Source organism: Physeter macrocephalus, unplaced genomic scaffold (assembly GCF_002837175.3).
Source record: "Physeter macrocephalus isolate SW-GA unplaced genomic scaffold, ASM283717v5 random_697, whole genome shotgun sequence".
NCBI lineage: Eukaryota > Metazoa > Chordata > Mammalia > Artiodactyla > Physeteridae > Physeter > Physeter macrocephalus.
The window spans coordinates 18,946-33,007 of record NW_021146010.1 but is presented as its reverse complement, the minus strand read 5'-3'; the positions used below and the strand labels follow the sequence as shown (position 1 = coordinate 33,007).

Below are 14,062 nucleotides of genomic sequence, written 5' to 3'. Positions count from 1 at the left end.
CCTCCCTCTTGCGTCTCCTTCCCTCCCACCCTCCCTATCCCACCCCTGTAGGTGGTCACAAAGCACCGAGCTGATCTCCCTGTGCTAGGCAGCTGCTTCCCATTAGCTATCTATTTTACGTTTGGTAGTGTATATATGTCCATTCCACATTCTCACTTTGTCCCAGCTTACCCTTCTCCCTCCCCGTATCCTCAAGTCCATTCTCTAGTAGGTCTGCGTCTTTATTCCCGTTAAAGACTTTCTTAAAGGGGATTCATGGTGTGGTGGTTCTTATCTATTTGTCTTAGGCTTTATTACAATAAAGCATCTTTCTGTATTTCAGAGCGTAAACTCCTCAAGGACCATCTCTTTCTTTTATCCTGAAATTCAGAACTGCCATCACATAGGTTCCCCTGCATCGGCAGGCGGACGCGCAACCACTGCGCCACCAGGGAAGCCCCCCAGATTTTTATTTTTCATTTTGATGAAAGAGGTGGTCGTGTTCACACTGTCAAAAAACAAACAGAACCATGGCTCCTGCTTCACAATTTATACAACTTAGTGGAATCTGTGTACGTTTGACAGTTCTAACATATTTCTTACAGATTCAACATTTGTTTTCCCCTGGGAATTTGAGGAGGAGGGAGATATATCCATTTTTTATAAATCTACCTGGTTAAAAAAATAAAAATAGGGACTTCCCTGGTGGCGCAGTGGTTAAGAATCCGCCTGCCAACGCAGGGGACACGGGTTTGACCCCTGGTCCAGGAAGATCCCACATGCCGCAGAGCAACTAAGCCTGTGCACCACAACTACTGAGCCCACGTGCCGCAACTACTGAAGCCTGTGCCCCTAGAGCCCGTGCTCCACAACAAGAGAAGCCACCTCGATGAGAAGCCCGTGCACCGCAATAAGGAGTAGCCCCCGCTCGCCGTAACTAGAGAAAGCCCGCGCGCAGCAATGAAGACCCGATGCAGCCAATAAAAAAAATAAATAACTGTTCCTTTAAAAAAATTAAAAAGAAAAGAAAGAGTAGCTTTAAAAAAATAAATAAATAAAAATGTACAAAAGAGTACAAAGTCAACCTCCTTCACACCACCAGGGGCAAGGCAACCAGAGTTCCCAGATACGTGTGTGTCCCCCACTCCCCAAGCACAGCACATATGTGGTCCTGGGCCGAGCCTCTCTCACCTAACACAGACCCCACCGAGTGTTCCATTTCCATGGACCCAGACCCAGGCATTTCATCCTTCCCACCGGGACAAAGTTAACAAAGCAAAACGCAGGAAGAGTGAACAGAAGAGGCACTGGGCCAGGCCTGGCCTCTGGCTCACAGCCTGCAGGCAAGGGGTCACAGAGATGTCAGTAGCTCTTCAAGCTCCTTACAAGAAGACCAGCAAGTCCCCAGAGCTCCCTCAAAGCTAAACGAGGGCCCTTCAACAGCATGACTCCTGACTCATTAGTGGAAAGAGAAAGCAGAAGTGAATGCACTGCAAATAAATAGTGAAGAGAGGTATTGTTTCATAAATACTTTGTCAAGGGGAAACTGAGACAGTCCAGACCTTCCTGTTGGACAGAGAAATCTCTCTGAAAGCCTAGCATTCTCACTTCTTTCCCAATGGCCAGCTCTGAAAGGCACACCTGCCTGACCAGGTGAGCCTGCAGACAGCTCCCTTCTTCCTCCTTCTTTGACTTTCTTTGAACCCGGACCTTCCTGCAGCCTCTCCCATTTCCAAAAGAAGCACATTCTGTGGCATTCTGGTGCTACCATAGAGGGTGCTCAGCATCCTGAGAGAGGATCTCCCTCCCCAGAAGGGCTCCCTGTGCCCCAGCATTTAGAAAACCCAGCAGAGAGGCAGCCTATGTGTTCCCCAGAGTTTTTCATTCAGTTCTGAACAAAGCAACAGTTAGGGGCAGGGTGATTCCAAGAGAGGTGTGTCTTTAGGCTGCACTGTTAGCAAAAGCTGCCACAGAAAACATGAGAAAAGAAAGCAGGTGGCAGGTTTTTTCTCCCGTGCCCTGCCTTCTCTTCTCTTGGCACGTGGGGAGTGCGCCGGCTCCCTTGGCACCTCAGTCATGGTCAGGAGGCAGGGGACGGGCCACTCTGCAAGTCCCGCTCTGCTGCCTTCCTTTCTGCCTGCAGGACCTCCCCAGCTTGGGAGGCCGAAGCTGGCTTTGCTGCCACAGCTTCACCACCGACGACCCTCTGCTGCTTGGGATACCCAGGCAGATGCAGGCAAATGGAAGGCAAGGAAATCAAAGCCAATAAAAGCTGCCTCAGATTCACAAGAAGATGACTGAACTAGAGATCTTCCTAACAAAGCTGGTACTTACTGTTAATGAGGTGAATGTCATGCACATCCCACCAAAGCCATTCAGAGCCAGGGCGATGAAGATGAGCACAGAGAGGGCTGGAATGAAGCAGAAAGCTCATAAGCGGGGAACCACGGCTGAGCTTCAGGGAGGCCGGGGCCTGACCCAGCGCCGGGTAACGAGCCCGGCTCCGAACAAACGCAGCTGAGTGACTGACAAGCCATCAGGCGTTAGTGCCGGACACCTGGGGAGCTGGCCCAGCCTCTGCCTCATCCTCCTCTTGCCTATTTTATGGAGCTTGGGCTCTTGCAAAAGGTGCATCCCCGTCCTCCTTTCTCCACTAACCTTAGCAGCAAGGGAGAGGCCTAGAGAAGCTGCTTCACTGAAACCAAAAATACAGGTGCCCAAAAGTCAGGAGATGAGCCTGGATAAGATTTTGGTGAAACTCAAATCCTATTTTGGTGTTTGTTCTAAAAGTCTCTGCAGCATCAGCTCCACCTGAACAGGGTTAGGGACCAGGCAGCTTCTAAGTCATTTTTAAAATGCTGGCCTGGGCTGCCCCAAGGGGCTCAGCTCATGAGCACCACCCCCCCACACCCCTGCAGCTGGCCTAGTTCTCCAGTTGGCGTCAATGAGGCCACTGCGGACTGGCCTGGCTCGGCAATGAGATGGGTGTTTCTCACCCCCTGGGAGCTTCTCTCAGACCTCTGTCTGGGGCCATTATTTGGTTATCCAGCCACCCATCAGAGATAAGTCACTGGGTAAAGGCCTAACAGGTGTCCCTCTAATTTGAGCAGTGAGCACCAGGCCTGGCCCAGCTTTCTAGAGCAGGTGGGCCTACAGGCACCTCTGGGCACTCTCTCCCCAGTCCCTGACAAAAGCGTAGAGGAAACGCTTACTCACAGTTTGGGTTACTTGCTCCATATGCAATCAGCAAGCAGGAGACAGCAAAGCAGGCACTAAAAAGAAACAGAAACAGTACATTGTTATTATTGTTATTGTTACTATTGCTTATTTGGAGATATCTGTTATGTGTCAGATGCTTTCAGAAAATTTACATACATTCTTTCATTTAATTTAACAATTCTACGGAGTATACCTGGCTCCATTTTACTGAGGAGAAAAATAAAACTCAAAAAACAGAAACAAGACAATGTCCTACTGTAGAGCACAGGGAACTATATTCAATATCCTGTGATTAACCATAATGGAAAAGAATATGAAAAAGAATGTATATACATGTATAACTGAATCAGTTTGCTGTACAGTACAGTAGAAATTAGCACAACATTGTAAATGAACTATACTTCAATAAAATAATTTTTTTTAAAAACAGGTATTCAAATACTTAGAAAAAAACAAAGACAAAAACTAAATTCTCCAAGGTCTCCTAGCTAGCAGGTGGTTCAGCTGGAATTCAAGCCCCAAAGCCAGATGTGGTAAACACACCGCTGCACTGCCCCCTCCATTCCCCAGACTGGAGCGGGCCACGGCTGTGACGCGAGAGAGCACACAGTCCGTTCCCCAGGCTCCCGTGCCCGCTCAGCAAAAGGGGATGGACAGAACCCCACCGGGCGAGGGGCGGTGAATGGCAGCTTCCAAATCCCCTCTGCTTGGCTCTAACCTGGGGACCAAGTCTACTGAAGCTCCAAAGAATGAATGGAACTGGTCCCCCACTCATTCCCTTCAGGGCTACAGGCCTCGCTGATTGCAAACCACTGCCCTGCACGATGCTCATTTCCAATGGGACTGGCTTGGGGAATACCTTGGCCAGAGACGGCCAGCTGCTTGGTGGGCGGACCCCGAGACTGGCAATCTGGAGCTTTATAGCCCAGGAACACATCCCAGGAGGTACATAAGATGACCCACTAAGGTACCAGAGGTAAGGAAATACTATTTTACAATTTTATAATTTTAGAAATTTTATAATTTTCTACTTTATAATTTTAAATCTCAGCCACTTTAATTTATATTTTTTTGTATATGTCTCATAAGGCACATAAAACACCATATGAGATGGTGGATGTTCCCTAAACTTATTGTGGTCCTCATTTCACGATGTATGTTAAGTCTGATCATTATGCTGTACCTCAGTCTTACACAAGGCTGTACACCAATTATTACCTCGATAGAATTGGAAGAAAAAAATAAAGCACATAGAACGTTAAGAATGGTATATGTGTATATTGTTGACAACTCCATGTGCTTATATCAGAGGTATGTATTCAAACTCTTTCTTCCCATGGAGGTGTAAGATCAGAAAGACTGGAAACCAGTGTTCCCAATGACAAGCGATTCCAGGCCCTCCCACACAGGCCTGAGCCCTGTGACCTTTCATGCAGATCGACACAATGCAAGGATCACAGTAGCTACTGATCTGGTTGCACGTGGGGTAGGAAGCCCATCCTGGGCAGGCATTTAGGGAGCTCCACAGTGCACCTGAGAGCAGGTACCAGGATTACCCACAGTGGGGAATCTCAGCCCAGGGGTCCCACCTGCCCACCCCCACCCCTGGAACTGACCTGCCCAGCAGCCTGAGCTTCCTGGGGCCGTACTTGTCCATGACGATGCCCAGAGGCAGGGTGATGGCACTGAGCAGGAAGGAGCCCACGGTGAAGGCCAAGTTTAGCATCTCATCCTGGGCCTTGCAGCTGAGCCAGCCGTTCATTCGGCTCACCTCCTCGTGTTCCGGCTCTGTTGTGCCCCGCACTGTGCCATTGGTGACATTCTCTGTGTGCAGAGGGCGGGAAACCTGACCACAGGGCCGTGGCAGCGATCTCCAAAGATCAGAGAGGCAGGCGCCCACCCAGAGTCAGCCCACTGGGAATGCCAGGGCTGAATCTGGCTACCCCCCAGCAGGCTGGGGTGTCTATCTGGCCCAAGCTCCCCGGAGCGATAATGCAGAGATTCTTAACTTCTGTGTGGGGGTCACAGATGCTTTCAAGGATCCAATAAAGAAAGCTCCGCTCCTGCTCCTTAGAAAATGCACAAAGTCTTGCCCAGAGTTTCAGGGCCTTCAGGCATCCCCTGCAGCACCCACGAGCCCCACGTTGGGATTCCCATTCTAGAGTATCCGACACCTAGAAGAGTAAGCCTCGGGACCCAGCCTGGGCTGTGAGTGGGACCCCAGGCTGGCTAGAACCTTCTCTGCAACTCTGTCCGTGGAAACAGTCTGCAGCCAGTATACAGGAGGCCAACCCTAGACCACCTGGGAAGGACAAGCTGCTGGTCTCACTGCGCTGCCCTTGGTCAAGCGAGGGGAAGGGTGAGTGGGCCTCCTTTACTGCCCAGTACGGCAGATTTCTCAAACACACAGTCCCTGTGCTAAATCCTTCCCAATGTTCTCACAGCAGCAACCACCACATATACTGTGTCATGGAACCCCTTGGGAAGGGTTTTTTTTTTTTTTTACAGTACCACGCGGGCCTCTCACCGTTGTGGCCTCTCTCGTTGCGGAGCACAGGCTCCGGACGCGCAGGCTCAGCGGCCATGGCTCACGGGCCCAGCCGCTCCGCGGCATGTGGGATCTTCCCGGACCGGGGCACGAACCCGCGTCCCCTGCATCGGCAGGCGGACTCTCAACCACTGCGCCACCAGGGAAGTCCTGGGAAGTGTTTTTGTTTTGTTTTGTTAAAAAAAAAGAAAAGTCCCAAGTAATTTGCTTTCACTTGTTGAAGTGCACTTTTCTTCTTTTTCTCGCTGGGGTCATGATGTCACTGTCCCCTGTGGCCACGCCTGTGCTATAATCCCAGTCCTTAATGATACCCTCCAAAGTCTACCTGGCACCAACACAACGAAAAGATGGATGAAAAAGTGCTGCAGCAGCGGAGGGTGGGAGGGTAGAGGATAGGCCGCCATGTGGCGGAGGAACCCTCTCGTCTCGGGCAGTGCTAGTTAAGGGGTGCTGAGTAATCCCGCAGAGGGAGGAGCAGCCTCTGATTAGAGGTGAGGTCAGGCTGGGAGACTCAAGGAAATACCTCTCTTCAGATAACTGCGTGCCTTCTGAATGCGGCCCACTGGCGCCAGGGTTATAAATCTGAGGAGTGCAAGGCCTGCCCGGGTCTCTCTCGGGGGTGACCCAAGGTTACGGGAAAAGATGCACCTTGGGTGAATCATGCTATATGCCAGCCTCTGACCAACAGGCCCTGCAGGGGGCACGTTGAGGGTGGGGTGCCGGGACCTGGCCTCTGGGTTCCAATTTTGGTTCCTCCACCTCCTATTTGTATAACCTTGGAGAAGTGATTTCATCTCTACCTCAGTTTCTTTATCCGTAAAATGGGCATAATATAAAAAATCATCTACCTTTCTAGAGTTTTGAGGAAGACAAAAGAGAAATCCAGATAACATTCTAGAGCTCACATAAGCATAGAAAGTGCTCAATAAACAATAGCTAAAAGTTGTTATTACTACTATTACTACTCCTCTCGTTGGCTCAGAATGGGGGTAACGGCTGGCAGCAGAGCTGGACACACTAACTGGGAGCAGAGTTCCGTAACTGACCATTCATCCGCAGCGTGAATTCATGTCTAGTCTCCCACTGGGCTGGGGGCCCTGAAGGACAGGGACTGTGTTCTACTCACTTGTGTCCCCAGCACCTCCCCTTGGTACACAGTAGTTGTTTACTGAATGAATGAAAACAGTGGCATCAGATCACATTGGCCAGAAGGATCAAGAGAGAAGAAATGAAACGGGACACACGGAACCGACTTGAGGACAGAGGGGATCGAAGGAGATTATAGCCCCAACGTCAACCTCCTGAAGCCAAAGACACAGAACCTAAGAAGCCAGATTCTTGGCGCCCCCCACCACTTTCTCTCAGCTTTCCAAAAGACGCCCCACCATGCTGGCAGCCAAAACACACGACAAACAGGGTCACCTGAACCCATTAGGATCCAGCTCAGAACTGTCACACACACTGCCTTAGCCAGCAGGCCTGAGCTGCTTGTCCACAGCGAGGCCGCTTCTGGAAAAGCAGAGCTGCTTCACAGGTTGGCACTGGTTTCGGGTGTCAGCTCTGCCAGCAGCAACAGGAACTGGAATGTCAAGCGGGAGGACAGGGTGTCCGCAAAGCAACGGCCACCTCCAGGTCGGCGTGCAGGTGCAAGCAAACCAACAGAGGTGCGACAGAGTGGATGGGGGGGGAGGGGGCACCCCCAGGTCTGGGATCGCTGGCTTGTGAGAGTGCTAGAGGACACGAAATCACTCCGGGCTGGGAGTGCTGTGGGATCTGCTGCTACAAGCAGTGAGCCGAGATTGGATGGGGAGCAGAGGCAGCATGTGCTCTGAGGCACAGGGGGCTCTGCTCCTAGCTTCCCCAGAGAGGAGCCACAGCCGGACCTAAATCCATGACTGTGCTCCCCGAGAGAGAGAGAAGATGAAGTCCCAAGGCAACATACATATGCAAGGCAGACTCCCTGATTTGCTCTAAGTGAAGACGGGACGTAAACATCTTGAATTGTTTAGAGATCTGGTCACCCTGTAACTAGACAGGGGGGCTCAGGGGGAGAGAAGTCAGAGTGGAGGGAAGGGAATCTGTCCCTCCCATCTTTCATCCTAGAGCCGCTACAACAGGAGCAGGGACCTTACACTTTTGGCCACCAGCCTTCTCTTAAAACCCTGCCAATGGGGCCACCTGGCCCTCTGCCCTCCTAGGTCCGGGCAGTGGTGTCCAGCAACAAATGAGCTGGGGGTGGAGGCGCCCGGGGGGCCTCTCATCGGCCCCGGAGCAGCGCGAGAGTGCCCCTCGCCCCAGAGGGAACTAACCCTTCCGTGAGCCCGAAGCTTTGTTGGCAGTAAACAGCCCACACGAATTATCACAGAACCAGCAGATGCCCGAACACAGTCACGCCCAGGCTGCTTCTGTCGCTCTGCTCCCATCTGGGCCACTGTGGGCCAGACAGACCCAAACAGATAAGCACCCGGGAAGTGCCAAGGCCCTGGGGTGCCCCTCTGCTCCCAGCCTAGACCTCAGCCCTCACCCCGGTCCAGGCTGCTCTGTGCCTCACCGGCACCGGCTGATTACAGATGCGGCCAGAGTGGCCCGGCCCGGCCCGGCCCAGCCAGGGAAGGTGAACCAAGAAGACAGGCAAGGAACTGGCGTGACCAGAGTGTGCAGAGAACAGGCGTAAGGCTGCTTAGGAAGAGACCCGGGGCAGGGAAGAGAGAACAGTGCCTGCCCTGTCCGGCCCCACTCACAGAACTCACACACCAAATCCTTATAGAGAAAGCAGGGGAGAAAAGAGGGTGCTGTGGTCCCCCTGAGGCTCCCCTAACCTCCCTGGATCAAGGAGGGGGCTCCCCTGACCCCAGGGAAACAAGCCAGAACAGCTGACCGTATGATGCTCAAGGGAGCAAGGGGCACCGGGTTGGAGGCCTCTGCAAACCCGAGCTGTGCCCCCAACCCCCAGAGTGCAGGCCTCTGGACCCCCTGCTATGGTCTCTGCCCCAGGATCTCCTGTCTCTCTCAAATCCTTAGTCTATCCGGCAACAGGAAGCAGCATCTCAGTCAGGCAGGGGGTATGTAGGTGAGAGGTCAGCCTCAGACACAGCAAACCGAGGCAGGACACAGTCAGAGGACGATCCCGGGTCGGCCAGGGCCCAGCCCCCGCACTGTGATCGCAGAGTGCCGGCGTGCGCTGGCCACTGTGCTCCGCGCTAGTGGTTCCTGTGTCACCGAGCGCCATCCCACCCTCACCCCATATTCCACATCCAGATACCAGGAGTGTCAGAGCAGATAAGTCACTTCCCCGAGGTCTCATGGACAGTATATGGGGAAGTTGGACTTGAATCCAGGTGGTCGGACCTCAAAGCTCCTGCTTTCAACCTTCAGGCTGTGCTGACGCCGTACCACCTGGGTTAGAGGCATTTCAGAGAGAAAATGCTGAGAGAATAAAGATGCACAAGGCTATCAGTGTCGGGGCAATGCCAGGTGGCCCTTAATGTCACCTAGTGAGAATGGGACTGCCCCCAAGATGCTCCCACGAGGTCCCTGAAAGCCAACCAAGCTGGACAGGACCTTAATGGGACACCAAGAAGCCAGGTAGGGCCAGCAGATGTGGAGGAGGGAAATTAGGTCATGGGAAGGAGGCAGGCAGGGTGGGTGGGGAGGGCCAAGGGCACCATCTCCTCTGTGACACGTCCCGAGGCTGGAGGCCCCAACCTCGATCCCCAAGTACCGAGTTAAAAAAAAATCCAAAATAAACTGGGGGGAGAGAGTGAAAACAGTCCTATTCACAGCAAAAAAGTGAAAAGACTTCCCTGGTGGTCCAGTGGTTAAGACTCCCCGAGCTTCCACTGCAGGGGACATGGGTTCGATCCCCGGTCAGGGAACTAAGATTCCGCATATGCCACGTGGCATGGCCACACATACACTCACATACACACACACACACACACACAATATGTGAAACGATGGGTTTTCAAAAGCTACCACCAGTGGCCTTTGAGGGTGGGAGGAGACCATAAAAAGGGAGGGCCGTCAAGTGGCACTGACCATCTCCTGTCCACATCTGCAGCCTCGGTCCGGCCTGGTGGGGACCAGGCCTGGCCCTGCTCTGTCAGGGTCCCGGGGGCCAGCTTCCTGCTTTGTTTCAGTGAGGGGTGCCACCCCCCGGCCACCACAAGCAGAGTAACTGCGATGGTCAAGAGCACAGAACTGGGGTCTGCCTTGGGGTCCATGGCTGGGCTGGACCGTGGCTTCCTCGGGCAGAGGCCATGTCTCCCACCTTCAGGACCCCCACCACACCCAGCACCCGGCGGGTGGCAAGCCCGCAACAATTCATGAGAGGCTAACAGGTGAATCTGACCATCTCTTCTGCCTCAGGAGCTTCTTCCTGCCTTGAGAATAAAATCCAGTCTCCCCAGGGGCCTGCAGGCCCTGGCCCCTTCCCAGATCTCCAGTAATCTCCTGCCCGCCTGTCCTTTCTCTCCTCTCTTTCAACACACAGCTTACCCCGGAGGCTCACTGCCCGCTCCTCTCCTGAGTCACCCCTGTGGCCCTCCATGCTTCTGCCTAAATATCACAGAGCACCCCCCAACCCAAATTGAACCAGATCCCCGTGGTGGCTCTCACCCCGGCACCCTGCTGTCTGCTGGGGTCGGACCACCACTTGGAAGCATATAGGCCTATGTGTGACGACTCTTAGATGCTGGCAGACTACAGACTCCCTGAGGGCCCGGATTGCTCTGCGCCCAGCAGAGCCCCTCGGAAAATGTTTACTGAATGTATAGGTCAGATGAAAGAGGAGATTAAACATCCACAGGTAGCACCAGCCCCCTGAGCTGACCCTGTCGAAGTGGGCCAGCGGTTGACAGAGGAAATGAAGAAAGAGTTTGGGTGTGGGTGGTGACAGCGGCCAGCCGGCGGCCAAAAGGACACAGTTCTGGAAAAGCCGGGGCTGGGAACCCAGTCGGTCTCCTGTCCATCCCGGGGCGGGTGGGGAGGCAAAGCCAAGTGCCAGCCCCCGTCCCCAGCCCCAGTCATCCATCCTGACTGTCTGGGAGACAGGGATAAAGAGCTGAGGGGAAATGGAAAACCCAGCTCTTTCTTTCTTTCTCCCACCTCGACGTGCTGGAACCCGACACCGTGTCTGTGGCCGGATTCTGGCTGGAGTCCCAAGAAAGAGTTCTGAGAACCTTTCAACAGGTTCAGGCAAATTTTCTTTCGAGAACAAACCAAAGCATCAGTCCTAAAAGCAACAAAAAGCTGACAAATTTGCATTTCAGTCAGCTGTAGACTGGTCAGCTTTTCACAAGCTTAATTCAATAAAGGTAATAAATGGCCTAACTGCTTCTCTGCAATTCAGCTGTCCCCCAAGCATGAAAATATTAGGCCGAAGCAGAAATCTTGATCCTAAATCCTCCGGGCACACCCAGCCAGGCAAGACACAGGGACTCCTGGCCCCAAAAGGCAACAGGTTACTCAGACTCCAAGAAACAAGGAGCAAGGAGGCCAGAGAGATAAGCTGTGTGGAATCAGCGGGCCTGCCCGCCATGGATGCTGGGTCAGCGGGTTTGCCAGATAGTCAGAAAAACCAAAATCAGAGGCAGGAACAAAGGCACGGGATAAGAAGTTGATGTTCAACCCACAATCCTGACCCTTCACCTTCACTTTGGTTTACAGGAGGGACCAGGCAAGCCTCACAAGGGCTTAAACACCAACTCAGCACTGCGTCGGCACAATCTCTGGGACTCCTCCCACTTCAACGAAGGAAGAAGCCAAGGCTGAGGCAGGAATGAAGTGGCCAGCCCCAGCGCTGCCAAGACCATAAAATAAATTAAATCAGTGGACAATGTGGGGGAAAAAACCCTAAAATCTGACCTTCTGACACCACAGTAGGTCACACACCCACAAAAAAATTGACTACAAAAGTCCTCCAGTCTGGATGAGATGCTAAAAGCTTCATCTGGGGATGATGCTTCTTTCTGTTTTTTAACCCCTCTGTGCAGCCTGAAAGAATCCATCAGAGGCAAGCAGGAAGGGTCATGATCTACAAGGAGAGGAGAGAGGGAGGGAAAGGAGGTGCCTAACACTCCAACCTGTTCCCTTCCAGAGTCATTAATCTCCTAACATCTCTCGGGCAAAGCAGAAAGCTTTTTCAAGGAACAAGGTCTGTGTGGCTCTCCCATCTCCCAAGATTTCTTGCTGATGTGGGGAAAGGTCTGCCAAGAACCCTAAGGTTATTAGGAAATATTTCTGAGTGGCTAAAGGCTAAAGGTTATAAGTGATATACTCTCTGCCCTCAGGCAGGCTCAGCATCCCCTCCCTTTCTCCTGTCCTTAACCTCTCCCAGCTGAAGCTTCCCTAGTGACTTGGAATGCTCAGGAATCTCCTAGGAAGATCAGAGTAGGAAACCAGGGAGGGTTCTACAGGGGCTGACAGGCAGCATGAGCTGGTCCAAAGCCTTCCCTTCCCTCAAAGTTAGAACTCTAGAAAAAAAAAAGGCAGGCTGGGCTTCCCTGGCGGCGCAGTGGTTAGGAATCCACCTGCCAATGCAGGGGACACGGGTCTGAGCCCTGGTCCGGGAAGATCCCGCATGCCGCGGAGCAACTAAGCCCTTGTGCCACAACTACAGAGCCTGCGCTCTAGAGCCTGTGAGCCACAACTACTGAGCCTGTGAGCCACAACTACTGAGCCCACGTGCCTAGAGCCCGTGCTCCACAACAAGAGAAGCCACTGCAATGAGAAGCCCGCACCACAAGGAAGAATAGCCCCTGCTCGCCGCAACTAGAGAAAGCCGCACGCAGCAACGAAGACCCAATGCAGCCAAAAATAAATAATAAATTAATTTAAAAAAAAAAAAAAAAAGGCATGCCAGTGGTGTGATTCAGGGAGTCAGACTTGGGCTATCTCCATCCAAAGGAACTGGGGCAGCGGCTGCTGACAAAAGTACTGGGGAGAGACATTACTGAGTTCAACCCTTAGGTAGTCACTGCTGGGGACAGAGAGCAGAGGAAAACATTTCCTATCAAGGCTGCCTAGGAAGGTGGGTAGCAGGGTAGTGGGTGAGAGGCACTTGGGTCCCACTGATTGGCTGAACCCCACTGACCTTCAGCAATCAGGATCCTTTCACAAGGTCACTGGGTGTGAACATAGGGGTGGGGGTTAGATATCTTGTAGACAAGCATCCTCGGCCTTCATTCAGCAACACCAATGTGTAGCAAATGGAGAGGACAGACCTAGTGTCCTTTCCATAAATATCCTCCTTGCCTCTCTCCTCCCCCCACCCATGGGGGTAGAAGGCCACTGAGATGTTCTCACAGCCTGCGGGGGGAAATGTCCTTTGGAAAATCATAAAGCAGCAAAAATAGACAAGAAATTGTATCCGAAAAGCCCTGTAGAGACTCCATGATGGCCTGACAGAAAAACATCTAGATTCTAGATGAACCTTCCACCGGCTGGAGGCCAAGCCACTTCCTCTCTCGTGCTGCACCCCAGCTACTGAGTCAGGAGTTCCTCTTTCTTACAGTCAGAGAGCAACATGTTTACTGCAAAGCCAGTGATGTGCCAGGCACTGGGAGGAGAGGAATCCAGTCATGTTCCCAGGTGGTGGAAAGAACGCCCTGGACTTAGGGGTTCTGGATCTATTACAGTCTGCTGCTGTGCGGCCTCAGACAAGTCAGGAGATCTGAGACTCAGTTTCTTCAGCCACAAAACAGGGACAGTGATGTGTACCCAGCACACACTGTGGGTGTGTGTGAGCTGGGTGAGGATCAAATGGGCCTTTTGCTAACTATGAGGTGCTGCGCAGTGAGGCGGTCCTGCTGGCTGGGTCTACACCGCCATCCCCCCTCTCCCAAAGCCCCTACTCCAGGAACCACCCCGAGTCCGAACACCCGGCTCACCTGGCTCAGTACACAGGTAGGAGTAAAAACCCTCCGACTTGAGCATGATGAGCAGCGAGCCCCAGCCCAGGAGGACTGCTGAGAAGAGGAGGTTTTCCAGCACGGCCGTGCAGGCCATCCACCAGCGGCGCCGATGGGCAGTGGCCAGCGTGGGCGCCATGGCGAGGCGAGGCGCGGCGGCCCGGCTCCGGCTCGGCTCGGGCTCCGGCTCTGCAGCCGCCTGCGCACAGACCTCGGCGTCAGCACCCGGCACTATGCAGCCGGGTCGGCCAACCCGGGCCGCTGCCGCAGCGCGCGGAGCTTGTCACCCTTCTGCGGCCCGGGAGGCAAGTGCGCGCAGCAAGGAAGCCCCAGCCCTGCCCGTGCCGTGGGCCACCCTCTCCGCCGCTGGCTCGTCCGCCTGCCCGCAGCTCCGGGAGAGCCGCCC

The 14,062-nt window shown here is 53.3% G+C and overlaps 1 protein-coding gene across 3 annotated transcripts in view; it reads right to left on the bottom strand.

Annotated features, from left to right (window-relative positions):
- Positions 1 to 14,062, bottom strand: part of SLC43A2 (solute carrier family 43 member 2) — a 33,633-nt gene that overhangs the window by 16,973 nt on the left and 2,598 nt on the right. For 2 of the 3 annotated variants that reach the window (XM_055083269.1, XM_055083270.1), the window contains exons 2-5: positions 13,636 to 13,855; positions 4,815 to 5,022; positions 3,196 to 3,251; positions 2,314 to 2,390 (exon numbers count right to left, since the gene is read on the bottom strand). In XM_055083269.1, coding sequence (XP_054939244.1) covers positions 2,314 to 2,390; positions 3,196 to 3,251; positions 4,815 to 5,022; positions 13,636 to 13,795 — 501 coding nt within the window. In that variant the 5' untranslated portion in view covers positions 13,796 to 13,855. Of the gene's footprint in view, positions 1 to 2,313; positions 2,391 to 3,195; positions 3,252 to 4,814; positions 5,023 to 5,725; positions 5,882 to 13,635; positions 13,856 to 14,062 lie in introns of those variants that run through there. The other variant, XM_055083271.1, reaches the window with a different exon arrangement.